A 20,668-nucleotide genomic window follows, 5' to 3' on the forward strand; every position below is an offset into this window, starting at 1 on the left:
GGGGGGAAGGGGGTGGGTTGGGGTTGGCACCAGTAGAAATTTCCCAGGCATGCTCCTGGACATCAAAACCATTCAAGTTCTAAAATAAAAAGACATCCCAGTTCATGAAGATTACCTGAAGATATTGCAACCTTGGAGTGCCATATTTTCCTGTACGCTCTACTTGTCTTCGATTATTTGTAAACATGATGGATTCTGCATTTAAAAGAGATTGAAGTAAGAACATCAAGGAGAGAAGCACAGGAGGAACATTAAAATCAGGGATCATATGAAAATTGGCCTTGATCTTTTTCACGTTATTGTTGGACAAAATTTCTAACCTGAACCTCACAAAAAAGTGACAGAACATGGAAAATAATCCAACACCTGAATCCATGCTTCGCAAATAATTATAGCAGGCTGTATGACACAAAAACTGAAGCGGACAAAAGACAAAGGAGCATGAAAGAATCCTACAACCAAACTCATGATTTCCCAATTAATTACAGAAAAAACAACGTAACTTTCTAAGCACCACAAGTTATAAAATTAGAGAAGAAAAACCCCAAACACGGTTCGACAGATAAAGATGACGAAAAATATACACAGATCGACATTGCAGAAGAAGAGAGAAAATGTGTGAGTGAGAGAAGAGCGACTTACCTTTGCTACCTCTCACACTCGGCGACACCTAGAGACAGACCGAACAAAAAGGCAAGATATCACATCCGGTGACGTCCGTGACCGACCAACGAAGTTGTCGCTGCAAAGTCCCACGAGATCAGCGACATGCGAGGAGTCCAGTTAGGGGTCTCAATTCGTGGCCCGACCCGACTAAATCGATCGGGACCGACCGTTTATAGACCGGCCCGGCCCAGACCATTTATTAAACGTGTCGGGCTTGAGCCCGGCCCGTTTATAAATGGTCGGTCTCGGTTTTGCTACTTGGACCGTCGGGCGCCCGACTGAGCCCGACCGAATAACGCCCGACCGAGACCGGCCTATTGTGCACCGACTTGGCCCGACCCTTTAATGATTGTAGAATACCTATTTTACCCCCCAAATTAAATAATAAAAACTAAAAAGTAAAGACATGTTCACATTTTAAATAATGGTTATATTTGGTATCATTTATTGCTTTATTTTCATTTTTTTGGGCTTGCATGAGTGGGCCGGAATATAAGAGCACATTTTAAAGAGGGCCCGTTTAAAAACCGGTTAAAGCCCGTTTAACATTAAACATGTCCGTAGCCCGGTTAAGGCCCGACTAAAGCCCGATTAAGGTAACCCGATTATAGCCCGAGACCGACCGATCGAATATAAAGTGTACCATGCCCTCAATAACTAAGCCCGATTAGTTAAATGGGCGGACACGGTGTAGCCTTTGAAAGTCTTCAAACCCGATTAAGCCCGACCGAAACCGAACCGACCCGACCGGTTGACACCCCTAAGTCTAGTACTCGTACTAGAATCGATGGGTGTCTTGGACTCTTAGGGTCCGTTTGATAACGTTTCAAGAAACGCGTTTCTGTTTCCAGAAACAGTAGAAACGGAGTAAAAAGCGTTTGATAAAACTGTTCCGTTTCACTTATTTTCAGAAATAGAAATAGAAATTTTTACTTATTTATGGTTCAAAAAACGTCCCAGGCGAAACAAGTTGACTTGTTTCGCTGTTTCTAGAAACGACTTGTGGCCATTCTTTCATTGGTTACTATCGACTTCTAAAAACATGACTTATCAAACACCTTCAATTCCGTTTATGTTTCTAGAAACGGAAATTTATGTTTCTGTCGTTTCTTGAAACGGAAACGGTAGAAACGTATTGCTGCCGTTTCTGTTTCTAGAAACAGCAGAAACGGAGTAAAAAACGTTTGATAAAACTGTTTTGTTTCACTTATTTTCAGAAATAGAAATAGAAATTTTTACTTATTTATGGTTCAAGAAACGGCTCAGGCGAAATAAGTTCAACTTGTTTTGCCGTTTCTGGAAACGACTTGTGGCCATTTTTTCATTGGTTACTATCGACTTCTAAAAACATGACTTATCAAACACCTTCAATTCCGTTTCTGTTTCTAGAAACGGAAATTTATGTTTCTGTCGTTTCTTGAAACAGAAACGGCAGAAACGTTATCAAACGGGGCCCTTAGTTAATCTCTCTTCTTTTGATTAATTTTTATTTAGTCCATATATGGATCAAACACCATACAAAGAAATCCACACCCACATGCGAAATGGGGAAAGGCAAAAATAGAGAGAATAAATATATATATATATATATAGAGAGAGAGAGAGAGAGAGAGAGAGAGAGAGAGATGAGCGACTGTCCTCCCACATCTGAATCGGAGCTGGAGTCGATCGATTCATATAGGAGTCGGTCAGGACTGATTTAGATTTCTGCCGTTTTGAATCAAAATATTCCGCGGATTACTGGGGTTTCAGACCAAACGGCCGGTTTTAGGGTTCTTAGGACTAAGTACGAGCCGATCAAAATTGGCCAGGACCGATCCCATCACCGGTTATTAAAACCCTGAAGAGGATTTGCGAAACTACTCCGTTTAAGTGAGAAGGAAATGGGAGAATGCAGATGAACATGAGGGGTTATTGGTTTTGTCGAGACCCAATTGTCCGAGGGCTTTGATCAAATATTGTTCCCTTGGTTAAGAGTTGTGTCCTTTCGGGTTTATGGATCCCGCTCCTCTCCATAGAGCCAAGGGAACAAGGAGCCATCTCATCCCATGGCTCCTGGGCATGCATCCTTAAGTCACCCCCAATCGTGGGATGAATCCAAGTTTTCTAGGCTCTTTGAAGAGGAATCCTATTCGTTATAGTGGGGTTTTCACCCACAGGCCCTTACTGTTGATGTGAGAGAAAAGCTGGATTACCTCTAATTCTTATGATTAAATAAAAGTTCTCCACATTTTTTACTTTAAACATTTGTCGGTTCCGATCATACTTGGTACTATTTTCTTCTGCTTTTAGAAAAATCCTCAAAATATTATACATCGAGTCAAAAGGAGCCACAAGCCACCTCCCCAAAATCCGACCAAACCTCATTTTTCACTTCAAGGAAAAATCTCACCTGATGACCATGCTGAATGGCATTTATCAGAGAGCTCCCAAATCAAATTATCAGAGTCCGGAAGAGCATGATTACATATACTCAATCGGAAGTTAAAAAAAAAATAATAATAATAAGGCAACGCAGTAGTTAAAATCCAATTCCATTGGAATGCACCTTCTGGGTTAGTCACAGTTCCAATACAATGCCTTGTGCACACCTCTGCTGACTACCAGATAGTTGCCCGCACCCAAGTTCTAAAACCCCAGGGCACATAACACAATTTCTATCCAATAGATGCAAAAAGAACCTAGTTTACAGGTGACAAAATTGAGAGGAGTAATTTTTTAGAGCTCAATAATAAGTCCCATAGTAAGCCTGCTGTACTGGTGGTGCCTGTTGCTGAGTTGGAGCAAAAGTTGCCGCTGTGGCCGGTTGGGTGTAGCTTTGCTGTGGGAAGGCCTGCTGAAAAATAGACAATAACATTATCATGAAGTTTCTGTTTTCCTTCCACTTGCCACCAGACCAGTATTATTTCTACATCTTCAACCAAAAACCAATTCAATTGGAATCACCAAAACCTACTAACCAAGAAAAGAAAAACAAAAACCAGAAACAGATGAAAACATTTTGGGTCTCAAGTTTCGACAACCTATAACAACACAGTTCCAGTTTTCCACAGCAGGAAGACTGAGGACATGGCAGGCAAATACTCAGATGTGTATCCAACAAGAACATTGTCAGAAAAAAAAAAAAGAGCGATCCATATCCAACAAGAACATTAGTCAAAACACAAACCAACACCATATAGTACTTTAATGCTGGGCAATGCATATATTATTCTCAATTCCTCATCTCCTGGAACTCAAGAGTACTAATCTCAAGGATCGTATCCCTGCTCCAGCTAATGAGGTTAAGACCTATTTCCATGTCTGGCCATCTTGGATGGAAATTTATAACTATGCATGACCCAAGCCTTAAGTTGGTCCAAAGCAGTGAGAAATTACAAAAGAATGCCAACTGCCCTATTATATATGTGGTTATGGCATATTTATATTCTTGAATTATGTTTTCCACCCCAGTACATACTCAACAATGATATAGTACGAGGGATTCTCTGTCACATGAAACTACCAACTCATCTTTGTGAATTCCTGTTTTCTTCTTCTAAAATAAATAATGCTCATCTATTCCCCCACCACGATACAACCAAACCCCACCACCCCCCCCCCCAAAAAAAAAGAAAGAAAAAAAAGCCCCTGCCCCCATAAGTCAACTGTTTCAATAGTTTCAATAGCAATTGCAATACTTCTGAAAGGCCACTAAGTAATGGTTAACCACGATGCATAAACAAAATGGGTTAACTTTGAACCAGAATGGGTCAACTCTAACAGCAAGGGATTTCAGACCATATCCAGACTATGATGTGCATATGAGGATGCCCAAAACAATCCAAACATGGTCCTAAATGAAGATGATATAATAATCACTTCCAATGTAACACCTCAAGTGTCCAATGAAACTGTTGAGACAAAGATGTTAAGAAAAAAGGTAGAGGAACTAGAAAACGCCCTAAAAAATGTTGAGGGTGTAGAAGACCAAATAACTGATTCAGAAGGAATGTCTTCTTCCCAAAGGCTAAGATACCAAATGGAAATCTGATAAGCTCGACGGACCGGAGATTCCCGTGCACACCCAAGTGATTACATCCGCCAAATGAAACTCCAGTGATTTTCTGACTAGCAGTCCAAGAAAGATACCTGGACAGGGTATGTTGGAGGATAAGTGCCATAAGCAGCTGTTTGTGCAGTTGAAGTGGCCACCTGTGGATGAGTATAGCCGCTACCATAACCAGCATACCCACCATATCCAGCCTGTAAATCATATTTACACAAAGAAATCAAATTAGGCAGATGCAAAAAGTAAGTTTTTCCTGTCACCTCTTGTTGTTAGACGAGAAGTATCTGAGATGTACTAATGAAAATGAGAGCATCTCCCAAGGGACCTGGTCAAACATAAACTCAACAAAGCCACATGATAACTACTTAGGACTAGCTACACTATTCTGTTTTGCCTTTTGCCAATCTATTTTAGGGGCATCTCTGCTTATAAGTTAGAATCTATAAACATTCCTCTCTTTCCACACCCTTTTTTAGCCTTCCCCTTGTCTTTTTCGAATCCTCCAATTGGTTGCACTCTCAGTTGTGTGGATAGTCTAATTATCTCAACCAACTTCCCCTTACATTGTCACCTAGTGGTGCTACTCCTAATCTCCCATCCCCCACCCCCAAACCCCCCCACAACCCCCCCCAAAAAAAAAAAAAACTCCCAGTGCATCCATTTCCAACTCTACGTTCCCAGTACTTTTGCCATTGCCACCTATAACAACTTCAATGAGTTACAACCATTTCATGCATATGCCCTTTCTCCCCTAGTAAGTATGCATATTCCATTTCTACATAGAGCATGGCTGACGTTTTAGTGATGCAATTGCACTAACCAACAAGATCCGAGTTTGGAAGCCCAGGCCAACGAGAACAAGGTCTAAATTTGGCAATCTGTTCCAATAAGGATAGATTGGAAATTTTTGTAAACATTGGTGCTAATATTGTAATCAAAGATAAGTTCAATTGGAGTCTTCAGTGGTCGACAGGTATTTATGTTCTGATTTCAGTTTTTTTACTCAGAATAGGACTGTCGAGACTTGAGAGAGTCTGACAATAGTACAGCTGAGTTCAATTTCAGTTCGAAAATTCTATTTTCAGTTTGTGACTAGGAGTTCAGTTTGTGACTAGGAGTCCAAGTCTGAATTAATATTGGTTGTGCAAATAGTATATGTTACCAACCCCACCCCCAATTGATACACAATAGACTGAATAGAAATTTTGTTGCAGGTTGCTTCTCGTTGGAGACCACTTAAGCTTGTTTGAGTTTGATTGATTTCTCCTCCCTCTTGATTTGTTTCAGTTTTCAGCTTATAATCACAGGTGTGATTTCACTTTATTTCTTCTGTTATTTTCATTTCTTTATTTCTTCTTCTCTTCTTCCTCCAGGTTTCTAGTTTAGGGCGGATACCCCGTTTCCTGTTAAGTTTTAAGTAAATGCTTTTTATATTTGTTATTTCATTTACTTAAGATATTATTCATAAATAAGCAAATACCCCCTATTTGAATCCAATAAAAATAGTTTAAAAATCAAATTCCAAAAGGATAAAAAGTCAACCCCCCAGTCCAAGAAGAAAAACTAGATTTTGGTTATAGGGGGGATTTTCAACTTTTAAATGCTGGAGTTTTTCTCAATTATGAAAATTTTATAAATTCTATCATGTTAAAACATTGCTAAAAACCAAAAGTCCGGTAAAATAATTTTTTGTTTTGTTATCCATAAAATTATTTTCATTCAGGCGATTTTAACAGCATTCGCGCACTTAAAAATAAGTTTGACCGGAGCATAACTTTGTCATTACAACTTAGATTTAAGTAATCTTAGACTTGTTGGAAAGCTGGTTTTATATTATAACTGATACAAAAAGTCTCATATAAAAAGAATATCATTTGACCAGTCAAACTTGTTATAGAACCAGAACATTTCTCTAAATTTTGATTTTTTATAACTTAATATGACTTAATGTTAATTTTTTATGATTTAATATGGCTAAATGTTGAGTTTTAATGACTTGATGTTGCTTAATCTTGATTTTTTATGATACAAGGTATATATAGCTTACTAAATAATGTTAGAAAATAGGAAAAATAAAAAATAACAATTGGTCGCCTTGTTCGCCTCAAGGCGTGCGCCTTCTAACCTAAACTCTGAGACAACCCTCCACCGCCTTGGTTCGCCTTGGCACCGTGACAACTATGGTTTGCTCTGAAACTTGGTAGCTATTCCTCAATTACCACTCTCTTGGAATCTGCCTTATTTACCAGTTTCCTCGTTACTTTACAGGCCTTCTATATGACCTGCTCCGATTCCTGGCTTCATTAAAATATTATTTCTGGTTTGGCTTCAGTTATTGGACCTGGGTGACACCATTGGTGTGACCCCAGCCCAATTCAATTGGTATCTAGGGAGTTGCAGCTCTTATTTACAACCCCTGGTTCACCGTTCATTGTTTCTTTTATGTTTCTGAACTTTAAAAACATTTTAACCTAGGTAGTGTTTGGTATTTTTACGAAACTAACTGGCCTTTCTTCCAAATTGCTACAATTTATGGATTTTAGTCCAGTTTTCTGATTTTTCTTCAAATTTCCAATATGGATCCAGGTTTATATTCTGGTTCCAGCCTTTGTGATCTTCTAGGTTCTATTCTAAACTCTGGACTGCATCATATAGTAATTTTATATCTCCATGCAATAAATCACACCTCAGAGATAAATTAAATCATGCTCTACCTGTTGAGCATAGCTAGGGTTCCACTGTTGTCCTGCCTGTGGAGCCTGTGAAGCCTGAGACCAAGCTTGAGGTTGCAGCCCATATCCAGCAGTCCACTGGTTCTGTGCAGTTGGGTATGCACCCATAACCGATTGGGTTGTTGAGGGAACACCTGCATAAGATTTAGCCAGCTTCCCCTTGTCTGAAGCCAGAAAGTCTTCAGCATGCCGTTTCCTCAACTCTGATGTGTTCCTGTGGCATAAAAAGAGCTTGGCATGCCGATCTTCAGCCTTCTTGACAGACTTTGCATCTCCAAAGAGATCCAAAAACTGCAAGACAAAATTTGGATAGTAACTAAAAGCATCCAAGAATGCATCATATCCACAAAAACAAAATCAAAGTAACTATCAATATATAACAAGATATATCCAACTGGCTGTTTATAACTGCAAGGTGGAAGTTTTTCCCTGTTAAGTAATACCGTAGGAGTGCTCTTGGTATTCATTTACTTAGTTGGGTTATATTTGTCTATCATGTGTTAACATTGTAAATAAGTGCAGTACTGCAATTTCTTATATTTTTTTTTCTCTTAATAAAAATCCTACTACTACTGGTAGAGAGATTATTCTACTCCCCATCGGTAGTTCCGTTTTTCTCCATTTTCTCATCTTCTTCTCTGATATTGTCACAGCCCCAACACCAAATATGGTGCAAAGGTTGGTCCTCTGCCCTATCAAATTTCAAACCAAGCGGAGTTTCAAATGTGGCATAATATAACTCCAACTGGTTGGTGAGTCAAGATAAAAGGCAAGACAATCTGAGGGATGAAAACAAATGAAAGGATCATTACAAGGTAAGCCATACATTTGAATAGGATCATCAAATTCAACAAGTGGCCAATCCAGATGGGGACACAATCTCTAAGACAAAAAGGCCTCTGAAAGATCCTAAAAGTAACATCATCATGGCATGCTCAATTCTCTCTTAAACTAGCTATCCATAGTTGCCAAGGCGTCTACTAGAGGTCTAGGCACCTTGAGCACCTTGCATGCAGGCCCCCCTCCAATGCCTTGACAACTATGCTAGCTACTACTACTACTGAATCTAATGAGTTAAAATAAAGTGTGCTATAGAGGTCAGTCGTTCAAAAATGGACTCAAAAGACAGACAACAAGAACAATTGGGCCACTAGATTTGAGACACAAACATCATCTGTAACAACTATGCTAGCTACTACTACTGAATCTAATGAGTTAAAACAAAAAGGGTGTTATAGAGGTCCGTCATTCAAAAATGGACTCAAAAGACAGACAACAGGAACAATTGGGCCACTAGATTGAGACACAAACATCATCTGTAACAACATTATTCAAATTTTTATTAGACAGTGAAAACATCATTTCAGAAGATGCATCATCTGAGATACAAACCACGGAAATTGCCAAACTGGCATAAAATAACACATCAAAGTTTGCCACCATCTATTCACCAATTGCTAGAAATCTTTCCTCCATCAATACAATCCTAACAAGGACATCAAAATGTCATTATGGTCCCCTTAGTAGTTGAGACATAATTTTGTATAATCCAACAATCTAGTAATTCTGAAATAAAACTGATTTATGATGCAAATTAACCAATTCAATCACAAGTCCACGGCATCCAATAATTCAATTATATGGTTGAAACAGATTTTCTTGCAAAATGATAGCATTGACATGCTGAGATGTAGCTTGGGTTATCAGTTACTGTATTTTTCCCTTCTTTGTTAGGCTGGTAGATTATAATTGCACTGACCTACCTCCTCATTAATGAATAAACCATTACTCAGAAGACACAAGTAAACAGATAACTAAACTGGAACAAAATGAATTAGTCAATCAAGTTGGCGGGTCAAAATTCGAAAGACAACAGGCAAGATCACCTCATGGCTCTCCAGAACATTACCTCCAAAAAAACGCCAGATAGTTCTTCTCTGTCAGCAGTACTTGCAAGATTGGGGTTATCAGGGGTGGGAAGTATGAACTTTTCAACCAACGAGTCTAAATAATCAATTCTTTTAGGAGTTGACTGAATAGCCTCCAGATGGATTAAGGCCTGGACATCTCGGAGAAACAAATGCACCATAGTCAATTAGAGAAGAACAATGAAAACATGAAATAAGGCTGCAAAGAAAATCAAATCTGAAGGAGATTAGAGAGAACACACCTCTAAAAATGGCTTTGATAGTTGCACATAATCAGTGCATTCAACTAGAACCTCCCTAGCTTTTTCAGCATTTGCAGCAACCTTAAAAACAACATCAAAACAAATACAAAGACATAATGCCATATTAGGACAAAACATTAAAAAACCTACAACCTAGTGATGAAAATATGCCACCAAAAAAAGTGATGAAAATAACACCCCACTCCCCCCACCAAAAAAAAAAACCTTAATCTTAGTGTCCAAGTCATTACAGAAAATGTCTAATAGCTAATGGAAAACAGTTTGAACACATCTTGTTTGAAAAAATGTAACAGCATGCTCAATAGAGGAACAATAAAAAGTTCTCTTGAAAACAGGGAAAAAGTTCAAAATGAGCTAACTATTGTAATAAATGTGTACAAGTTGTGATATAGGACAAAAGCAGAAAATAATTTCTGAAGTTAAGAAATAACATGAAGAAATAACATGAAGAGCAGCGGTAGGGCAAGAAGAGGAAGAAGATCAGTGTTGCAGGCCATTGCAATTGGGTGGCCTTTTCTTTTTTTTTCTTTTTTTTTCTGTTTGTGCGTTTTTTGGTTCCACAACAAACCCCACCCCCCACCCCCCACCCCACCCCACCCCCCCCAAAAAAAAAAAAAAAAAAAAACCCAGAAGAATAAAAAAAGGTGTCTTGGAAGTGCTGGCTTAATTCCAGTGGTTAGGAAGGTCATCGGGAGGAAGGGGTATAACGCAGGTGCTGGGTTGTCTAGTGAGGCATCCTTGGGTGACTCTTCATTTTTTCCCAATTTTATCCTCTCCTTGATTTATAAGACTGGTGCTCAAGGGGTATGATGCAGGTGCGGGTTGTCTTGTGAGGCAGCCTTGGGTGAGTGTTCGACTTTTCCCATTTTTTATCCTCTCCTTGATTTCTAGGACAGTTTCTCTCGTCATCTGTCGGTTTGTTATATCCATGTGAGCAATAAAGTTGTTTTCTTACCAGAGCACCCCCCCCCACCCCAGAAAAAAAAAGTGACTCGTAGAATTTCAGAAAAATGGACTGATGCTTCCGATCCCAGATCTAGAAAAGTTGCTTTCTTACCAGCCCACACCCACCCCACCCAAAAAAAAAAAAGTACTCATAGAATTTCAGAAAAAATGGACTGATGCTTCCAATCCTCAGATCTAGAACACCCCTCCCCCCCCCCCCCAGGATTGATGCAGATTCAAGCAATTATTTCATACTGGCATAAATGGTTCCACTTACCAAGTATAAAAACCGTGCATACTGAACAAATAGCATTGGCAATGTTTGAGACTGCTCTTTCCCCTTTTCAGTGGCTATTGCCTGTTCATATAGTGAGAGCGAATTTTCCAAGTTGCCCTGCAAAATGTAAAGTAATCAGTTTACAACATACATTTGACCAGGTTTGAATATGGTGCCTGCAATAGACAAATTGAATAACATTACCAATCGATGTTCCATGTTTGCATGTTTAATAACAGCTTCAAGTAAACCAGGTGAAATTCCAGAATGCACAAGTTGATATGCAGCACGTGCTCCTGCAACATCCCCAGTTTGCTCCTTAAACCTAGCAGCAAAAAGGTGAATCTCCGGTTGTCTCTGTCGAGAGAATTGGCAGAACCATAAGAAAAAAGACAGGAAAAATAGAAGGAAAAAAAAAATCCCCTAAAAATATGATACAACTCCAAAACCAAATTCATGCACTGATGACAAGCAATAAAAATGAAATCTTCCCAGTATAATGTTTAAAAATCCAACAAACAAAGGATGACAGATAGACCACAAAGAAAGTCACAAGAATCACATCAGATTATTCCACATTGAATGATGACTAAAATAGGAAAAAAATACAGCTAGAAAACAAGCACAAGCGATTAGCTAGCAGAGGACACATAGAAATGCAAGGAAATTCAGTGAAGAACTAATACATAATATAAACAAAAGGGTTTTCTTACCCCTCACTATGGCTAGTGAAGTATAACGTGACAAGTGGCAATTGGACTAACCCATGTAATTCCAAGTGGCAAATAGTTAGGTGTCATATACTTCACTAGTCATAGTGATGCCTAGAAGGACCCTAAAAATTATTGTATCAATTATGTGTGTGTCTAAATGACACCTCTATAGGTGTACTTAGAGCTTGACACCTTCTCTTAATTGCACCTTGTCTTGTTCCCAAAAGGTTTATAAAATAGGGGTATAAAAGGGTTTCCAAAAATAAGTTAAAAGTGACATACAATTATGTCATTATCAAAAGGTGCCATTGTCATGCAAGTACACATGTAAAATGACACTATTACCCTCATCGGGGGGAAAAATTGTCATACCAGAAGGGCAAAAATTTTGAAAATCCCATTGATTATCAATCTTTTAAGGTTGGTTTCAAGGTTAGAAAATGATTAGAAGAGTTAAATCTTCTATGTTACATTATCATGGCCTGTAAATGCTGTCTTTTAACAATGCTTGGTTTCCAAAAATCACTCTTCCAGGAAACAAAAAAAAGGACCTCTTCCGGAACAATCATAAAGTGGGGAGAGAGAGAGAGGCAAGGAAGTAAAGAACAAAACAATCTTTTAGTGATAGCATCTACGAAATACATAAATACAAGTACCTAAAAGGTGGCTATTTTACTCCCCAAGTGGTTGACATACACCTAGAGGGAAAGTCAAGCCATAGTGCACACTGCTACAAGGATGAGGTATTCAGGAAAAGTGCAGTCTCAATTGTTTGAAATGCTCCAACACTTTCTCGCCATACATCCCGCCCCTACAACCTCCAGTAAGCGCCAAGTGCCCGTGGGGTCTTCAGTAATTCATACGCAGTTTTGAATAATTTGTTAGTTACATGTAAATCAAAGCAATAATTTTTCTTGGCTTGGTGATGCAGCTACTAAGAAGAAAAGGAGGAGAGACTAGCCTGAATGTGGAGTTGATGCAGTGGTACTCAAATGGTTGGACCAACACAACTGGGTTTGCAAACCCCAGCCCAGATGGAACCGGCCCAACCCAGGGTTTCTGATCTACTAAAGGCTGGTAGTAGTTTAGTTATGTATTTGGGTTTAACTTGCAGCCTTTTATTTCTTTTATTTTATCATTTTTTTTTTTGAGTAAATTACATAGGAAATAGGAGATAGAGTTTGAGTTAGTTTGGGTTTTATATTCCAATTAGGAATCTTTGTTTGTTTTATGTCTTCTCTTATATACTTGTAATCAACAACAGAATTTGGAATGAAAATCTTGGATTGAAACTTGGAATTACAATACTGTGGTTGGCGTGGCTCTCATCTGTCCTTCAGTATCCCTCTTTTTTCCTTTCCTAGGTGTGCTCTTCCAACTCTCTTCTCTTCTATCTTCCTTTATTGTTATTCATATTCCTTCTTCTGTGCTTTGTTCTGTTCTGACATGATTCAGCCCAAGTGTTACCAACGATCTTCTTAATTCCTTTTCGTTTGTCATCAGAATTAGGGATCATTTACTTACCTTAGCCCTTAGGGCGACCCATCCTGCTGAGTCTGAGCCCCAAATCACATCAGAGTAGTGAGCTACAGAGTATTCTGTTGGCAGAGTTGAAGACGAACCTTCACCCCTTTCTCTTACTCTCTCCAACTGTGAGGATCCAATATCCATCTCTGAGTGAACCTACGCCTGAAATTTCAGGCTCAGTCAACCATAACTGAAGGAGTTATCTACCACTTCTCAATTGTTCTTCAATCCCTTTTAATCTTCATATACCTAAACTAGCCCTACCTCTCTCCTTTGATCCTCCCTACCCTTTATTCCAACTCCATCCTCTTCATTTAATTTCTAATCCCCCGTACGTCACCCTATCCTTTAATTCCCTAACAGCCACTTAAGATTCCCTTTAATTACAATTCTGCCATTCTCTTTATAAACTTCACTTTATTAAATGTTTTGCTACTAGTGTTTGGTTTAAGTGTTCTCTTGCTTGTGTGGCTCATATTGATTCCGAAAAGGGTTTGCAAACCCAGGGATCACCATCAGGAGTTCCTTCATCAATTAGGAGTTTGGGTCTTTGTCTGGTCATGGGTTAGTACTCAGGAGTTATTTTCCTATTCAAAGGAAGTTTTGTGTCCTAGATTTGATAGTAATAAATTGTATCTTTTCAGTTTAAGTTTATTTCTGAATTTCCTAGTTGGATTAGGATTAGTCTGTAGCTGGCGACAAGTCTATATTAGTACACTCGTGGTCTCAGTTTCAAATCAATATAAGAATCAATCTCAGAAATTCCTAACCAGTGTTTGATTACATCCAGTAGAGTCTATAAATCGGATGTAAGGCCAATACCATGCCCATGATTTCTTATTAAAAAAAAAAATGTTTTTTTATCCCCCCAGCTGTCTGCCGTAACGGAGTTTCCTGGTGGATTCCTGATTTTTCTTTCTCTTCTATTTTTATCTCTATTCTTCCATTCTCCGCTAAGTATCATCACTTCCCTCAAGCTTGCAACACCCTGTTCTCTACGACGCCACCCAATTTTCAATTTGTTTTTTGTGACCATATCTCTCCCCTTACTGCATAGAATCCTTTCAAATTTAATATCTTAGTTTCTGTATACATTCTTGATTGAATTCTGTTCTGGAAATCTGATTCTTATTGCTTAGAATTCAAGTTCCTGCTACCTGCCCGCACACCACTTTTCTGATCAGGTCACATATCATTTACAGGCTGGCTCATATACATAGATCTGAACACTTGACCTCAATTTCAGATCATTCTGACTTCTCTAGGTCAAGTCATAACCTTTTTCCCCTAATCCTTTAATTCTAGAACAAGACATTTTTTCAGGTTCACATTGATAACCATCAGTACTCTCGGTTTGATCCAAACTTAAAGGATCAAAGCTATGGCCACAAAGGGAAGGCTAGAGTTTTCTGGTGGAAACACCAGGCCATGTGATTCCTTGATACAAATATAGCTATCCCTCCTCCACACCCCCCCCCCTTTTCCAACCCAAAAAAAAGGGGAATCCAGGGGATCACTTTTCTCATTATTTTGTTCTGAACATAAAATGTATCACATAAAGTCCCACACACATTTCGGGAATTGTGACTATTTGTACGGGACAAACAAACTACTGGAAGCCAAAGCCAATTCTATGGAAAAGAGAATTATTTTTTTTGCATACATAACTAGAAGACTATTTAGATTAAGGAGGCATTTTTTTTTTCTTGTATAATCATGCAATCTTTTTTTTTCCCGCGGGGTTGGAGGGGTGGGTATTAGTATGACCCTGCCAGTCAATTACATCAAAAGTTTCATCCAGTAAAGCATAGTGTGAACTACTTTTTTCCAATCAAGTTGAGAAGCCCTCTTGCTAATCAGTTCTATCTTAAATGACACATTCTAAACAAGTACATTATAAGTTTGCATGTGAAAGAATAATTTTTTTTTTTATTCCGAAAGAAATGGTCTTGTTCAGCCTCACCCCCCCCCCCCAAAAAAAATAAAATTTTAGTACTTATTTTCCACCAGCGCAACCTACTCTCTATTTAATGTCATAAGACCAATAACTCAAATGATACAACCTATTGGCATATATTGTATACATTCAAACATGTCCTTGACACATTTATTGTTTCTGTACTTGTGTAACTATGGTGGATCTAAATATCAGCACGGCTGTAAATAAGGCATCATGTACCTTGACAAAGACTTGCGTAGCACGAGCAAGTGCATTATTTGCAAGATCCATACTTCCACTTGATTCCACGCATAAAACATAACGTATCCAGTACTCGGGATAATTGGCACAAGCAATTAGACACCTCTCATATAGCTTAACAACCTGGAATAAAATACGTATCAGTATCAACATAAATACTGATTTGCAAGACGAGTGACCACGGAAATTAAACAAATAAAATAGAGGAACAAAGAGATATAAACAAGTACTCCTCCTTTGCCTGTGCAGAAAGGCCCCTCAAATACGAATGTAGGGACCCTCCATACCTGACAGAGAGAAGGTTAGGAAGAATTTTAAAAGAATAATATTACCATTTAACACATCGCAAATATGGCTTACCGTAAGTCAATGCTTTACAAGCAAGGCAACTAAATCCTACAAACCAGGAAGAGACCAAACACTTGCCACAACCACTGATGTGACCTAAAACATACCTTGTTGAAGTCACCTTCTCTTTCAATAAAATCCAGATAGCTATGCCAGTTTTCTAGTTCTGAATCAACGAGGGGCCGTACATGAAAGTAGGGCCTCCTAATAGCTGTTTCAAAACCAATGATCTTAGAATCGAACTCTTTAGCTTTCTTGTACATGTCTTCTCTAACGGCAATATACTTCTCCAACTCCTCTGCCTCTGATAATCCTGCACTTACAGGTTTTGTAGAGTATTCCATACCGTCGGAAGGGACCTCTCCCTCAACTCCTTGGTCACCAGCCTCCAAATTTGCAGCTGCCATGGCAGCAGCTTCCTCGGCACTCTGTAATTCAGACAAAGGCCGACTTGCAGCCAACTCCTTGAAACTGTAAACTCAACAGAACAATAAAAGAAATAAAAATGCGTCCAAGGGCACCCAGTACTTTCTTAAAAGATCATGAACCAAGGATATACACTATATTATATGTGTGAAGCAAACTGTGCTATGATATGAAAATAAGTCACCATCCTCTCTATGAATGAAAAGAAGGCTAATGCAGATTTGAGAAAATCAAGGACCATACATTTGCCACGGTATAGGAATTTGCAACAAAATGTAAACCCAGAAATGTACACAATGGGATGCAATACAAAAATCTGTACCTGGGAAAAAAACTCAAACCAAATGAAAAGGTGCAGGTTAAAGAACTAGGTAACAAAAGAATCATTCAGAACTGTAGCAAAGGATTAAAGATCAGAACTGGAACCGGGTTGTTCCCGGGTGATAAAAGATTAGATCAAAGAGCAAAAGCCTAATATATGCAGGGGATTGGCCCTTTCGTCTCTATGTTTTCTCATTGAGTATTCTTTGCAAATGAAGAGATGTCATGGGGCTTGTTAATTCCCAAGACTACAGAGTCTAATTTTAACAGCCAGTGCAATGACAATGAAAAAGGTCTCTTCTTTAGAGAGGCTACATGGGCAAATGCCAGGACCAAATTTTTCAATGCTAGAAAGCCTGTACCAGTACAGGAGGGATGTTCAGTACTGATTCTTATATATTGTTCGGGAATTCCTGTGTGCCTATTTGGCAGACTACCCGCCAAAACAGAAGCAGTTCTTGATGCCATAGAAAAACTTCATAAGAACCCTTTTGGTCATTTCTTCACAATCCAAGTATGTCATTTAATTTCAACTACTGCAGCCACTGCTTTATAATTTACTTTCGCTTGGGTATGCCACATAAAATTCCAGATTATCCAGATGCTTATGTTGGATGCAATCCTTAGAATAAATTCCAATTCAGCAACTTCCGAGATTTTGAGTAGACTTTCTCTTCGGAGATCCTATTATGATAGAAGCTATAACAGCACCAGGGGAAGAGGGAGGAATTCTCATATATTGTTGGCCTCTAATCCACTGCCTATTGTACAATAACTGGATGCGTCCCATCTGCTACCTAATGAGATTGATACCAACTGAACCTTGAAAACATGCTGCAAGAAGCTTATTAAAATACATGCACCAAGCAGGCACATGCTGTTCCCATGGATCAAATTCCACATGAATACAATGCACAGCATGGATGTTGGTGTATGTTCCCTATAACGCTCAGCTCAGTAAGCCTCTAGCAGATGAAAATCCACTCATCTGCATTCCCTGGGCATGGTGGTTTTAGTGGTCAGCTCCTCAGAAGCAAAATGCAGAATGCCCCAGAGTTTAGCATGCATTCACTGAAAGACTTAGCTGCATCTGTGTCACCAATAAATTCCTAAAAGCCAGCTCCTCGAGGACACAGCACACAACCCGGGTTCTGAGGATGCTACAATCCCTAATGCCCAGAGCTAGTAAGCCTTACGCCTGGGCCAGAAAAGCCGCAATAGAAGCATGCAGGAAGATATTCTGACAAGTCAAAATAAAACTCACCAATGGTAGGGTTGACTGGTGGTTATAAAAGGCAATGGCATCATGGGAATAATGGAATAACCAAGGTACAACCGCTACTTGTTCCAGTGCTTAGTTAACGGAATATTACAATTTTCTTCCAAGTTAACGGAATATTACAATTTTCTTCCCTCTCCTTTTGCACATCTTAAGGGTAGACACAGAATAATATAGCATAATAATTCTTGAACCACCATGATTATTATTATTATTATTATTATTATTATTATATGACATCAAATGTAAAAATGGAATGTATCAAAGCTAAAGTTGGCACTCAATAACAAGGTGGAAACAACAAAATAAATGCAGCCAAAACAAGGAACTACCTGTTGAAATAGCGATCAAGTTGTTGACTAGGATTCTCAAAAATCCTTGTGTAGATCATGGCCAGGTGACACCACTGCTGCTGTGAGTACTCATATTCTATATATTTGTCCCATAGAGGATAGGAAAGGTAATCGGTTCCAACATAAACCAATCCGCGTTCAAATAACCTGAAACACCACATAAGTGCATGATATTGTTATCGCATATGTGGAAATGTTTAATTAGCCTTTCAACGCATCCATGAATGGGAGACAGCAGCTCTAATGTTGAAGGAGAAGGAAAGAATTTCAGTCTAAGAGCATGACACATCCAAAGTTAGGCACAAATACGCTGCATTTACCTTCCTGAAACAACCATACTATGTCCTTGAAATGAAGCAGAGCTAGAGGCCATCTTAGCCCTTAACTGAACGTGATCTTCCCAGCGGCATTTTGTATATTGATGCACCCATGATAGCCTCAGAGTATCAAAGTTAAAGACAGCAGTAATTCATGGAGAACTACATGACTACTACGCAGGCCTTTGGAGAAAAGTGAAAAAAGGGTACGGGATAGAATGAGGCCACAAAAATTGTAATTGAATCCTAAAAGAAAATGAAACAGCTACTGTGAACAGCAGCCTCAAAATAATGGGTCTGCACAATAGAAATTTGAATTTCTAAAGTGAATTCCCAACAAACCTTTCCGCCACACATATGAGGTATCACTGTAGCAGGCATACCGAAATAAGGTTAGCAACAATACAAAATCACCAGATTCCCATTATAATGATAAAACTAATCACATATGACCTTCTCCAATCAGACTATACTTCATAAGTATATGAATGGCGATTACCTTCTAACAGTATCGGGATCTTCATATGTGGATATAGCAAACATGTAATAATGCAACCAAATATCCACGGAATAAGTCACAGCTACAACTGCCCTCTCATATACCTCCACAACTTTGTCAATAGAACCCAAACGAGCTTCATGATCTGCATACTTTTTCCAGTAACCATAGCACAAGGGAAATTCTGCCAAAAAGGTATCATAAACCTTCCGGATTTTCAATATGTTATCCTGCAAATGGAAAACAGAATTAAGTCAATCTCGCTGAAACTTACAGCCCCATGATATTCAACTCAAAGTGAAGAACTCCATCAACCAAAACTTACTTTTTGTACAAAAATTTTGGTTCATATGGGAGGAAGAAATGCAAAATCATTTTTTGAAACAGCTAACAAAATCTACAGCATGCAATAAGTATATAAAGACCAACCAAAATGAGATAGTAAAGCTTAAAATATTCGGAGCAAAGGCAACAAATGTTAAGCTGATTCCAGGAAGTAGGGGTGTCAATGGTCCGGGTCGGTCCGGTTTCGGTCCGGTTCCACCGGTTTCGGTGTGAGTTTGGAAGAGACCGAAACCGACCCAATAAGGATTTATCGGTTTCGGTCCGGTGTCGGTTTCGGTGCGGTTTGGGTTCGGGTTGGTACCGGTTTGGATTTATTAGGTTCATTTCGGTTTGGATCAGTTTTTTAAACCGGTATGAAGCCATTAGGAAACAACCAAATGATGAATTGTTGAACTTCGATTTTTTAAATCGATTTGTAACCGGGTTGGTTTTGATTTTTGGTCTAGTTTGAATTCGATTTTCCATACAAATGTATATAAAACTATTCAAATTTTAATTTTTTTAATGAATTTTGGAGTGTTTCGGTTTCTTACCGGTTTGGTTTCGGTTTCGGTCCGGGTTTTGAGCCGGTTTCGGTTTGGTTTCGGGTTCATCCGGTTTTCGGTGCGGTTCGGTTTGGTTTTGGGGTTACAATACTTGAAACCGAACCGAACCAATAAGGCTTCGGTTCGGTTCGGTCCGGGTTGTTATCGGTTCGGTCCGGCCGGTTTTACTGGTTCGGTTTAGGAATTGACACCCCTACCAGGAAGAAATTTGTTCTTCCTCTTCACAGAATGGAAAAATCCATTCATTAAAAAATTTTTAATCCATTCATTATGTTCCCAGGCTCCCAGTCAATCTTTTTGCATGGATACTTGAGCTCGTCCTTGCTTGGATCCTCCATGTAGCCGACCCCATTAAGTTGGGATAAGGCTTTGGTTGTTGTTGTTGTTGTTGTTGTTGTTGTTATACAACATAGCATAACAGATTGCATAAGGCAGCGTGGTTCTTGAATTCCATATAAACAACAAGACTGTGACATTGACCAGCTGTTTCAGCTGCTTATAAAATGATTATGTTGTCATTCCCACAGTAAAAGGACCGGCTTATAAAACAATTATGTTATCATTCCCACAGTAAAAGGACATACCTCTAACGGGAGGGATACCTCTTCATAGTAGATTCCCTATTATATAAAATTGCGACACAAAGATTACCTAATCCCCAAAATCCACCCTGAAACCCACCCCCCCTCCCAGAAAAAGGAAGAAAGATCATTCTTCAGGCCATTATAAATATTTAGAAATTTAACGTTTTGTGGACCCACCTAAGGATTTTAATTGGAGATTGGTGGAAACACAGGATCAGCACTTCAACGCACAGTAATAGAACACTTTGAAAGACTACCAGCCTTTTGCCTTGAGAAAGTAATAACATTAACCATGAGTCACAATATTAACTATCAAAACCCCATATGTATTGTCTATGCTTGAGTGTGC

At 38.9% G+C, this 20,668-nt stretch overlaps 2 protein-coding genes across 5 annotated transcripts in view; both read right to left on the minus strand.

The window, feature by feature from the left end:
- LOC122090148 (armadillo repeat-containing protein 7-like) overlaps positions 1-796 on the minus strand; it is a 12,904-nt gene extending 12,108 nt beyond the window's left edge. For 2 of the 3 annotated variants that reach the window (XR_006143426.1, XM_042659997.1), the window contains exons 1-2: positions 643-796; positions 116-195 (exon numbers count right to left, since the gene is read on the minus strand). Coding sequence is in view for 2 of the 3 variants with exons in the window: in XM_042659997.1 (XP_042515931.1) it covers positions 116-187 (72 nt within the window). In the remaining variant the exon portion in view is untranslated. Of the gene's footprint in view, positions 1-115; positions 196-320; positions 416-642 lie in introns of all 3 variants that reach the window. The other variant, XM_042659998.1, reaches the window with a different exon arrangement.
- Positions 797-3,184: 2,388 nt separating this feature from the next.
- Positions 3,185-18,987, minus strand: LOC122090147 (pre-mRNA-processing factor 39-like). 2 transcript variants are annotated; one of them, XM_042659996.1, is made up of 12 exons: positions 18,846-18,987; positions 18,350-18,714; positions 18,009-18,176; positions 15,758-16,121; positions 15,282-15,425; positions 11,067-11,219; positions 10,863-10,979; positions 9,620-9,700; positions 9,359-9,508; positions 7,432-7,740; positions 4,798-4,911; positions 3,185-3,499 (listed from the first exon to the last, which is right to left on the minus strand). In XM_042659996.1, exons 2-12 carry the CDS (start codon positions 18,400-18,402, stop codon positions 3,392-3,394), a joined length of 1,761 nt encoding a protein of 586 aa, XP_042515930.1. In that variant the 5' UTR covers positions 18,403-18,714; positions 18,846-18,987; the 3' UTR covers positions 3,185-3,391. The 2 variants fall into 2 exon arrangements, with proteins under 2 accessions (XP_042515930.1, XP_042515929.1); XM_042659995.1 differs by having other exon boundaries at positions 3,185-3,502.
- Between the last annotated feature and the right edge of the window lie 1,681 nt (positions 18,988-20,668).

This window comes from Macadamia integrifolia, chromosome 9 (assembly GCF_013358625.1).
Source record: "Macadamia integrifolia cultivar HAES 741 chromosome 9, SCU_Mint_v3, whole genome shotgun sequence".
Lineage (NCBI taxonomy): Eukaryota > Viridiplantae > Streptophyta > Magnoliopsida > Proteales > Proteaceae > Macadamia > Macadamia integrifolia.

Coding starts and splice junctions, on each gene's coding strand:
- LOC122090147 (XM_042659995.1), bottom strand. CDS start 18,402: ATGGCCTCTAGCTCTGCTTCATTTCAAGGACATAGTATGGTTGTTTCA. Junction 11,220..15,281: donor CTACGCAAGTCTTTGTCAAG/GTACATGATGCC, acceptor TTCTCTCGACAG/AGACAACCGGAGATTCACCT. Junction 9,701..10,862: donor ATGCACGGTTTTTATACTTG/GTAAGTGGAACC, acceptor GTTGTTTTTAAG/GTTGCTGCAAATGCTGAAAA.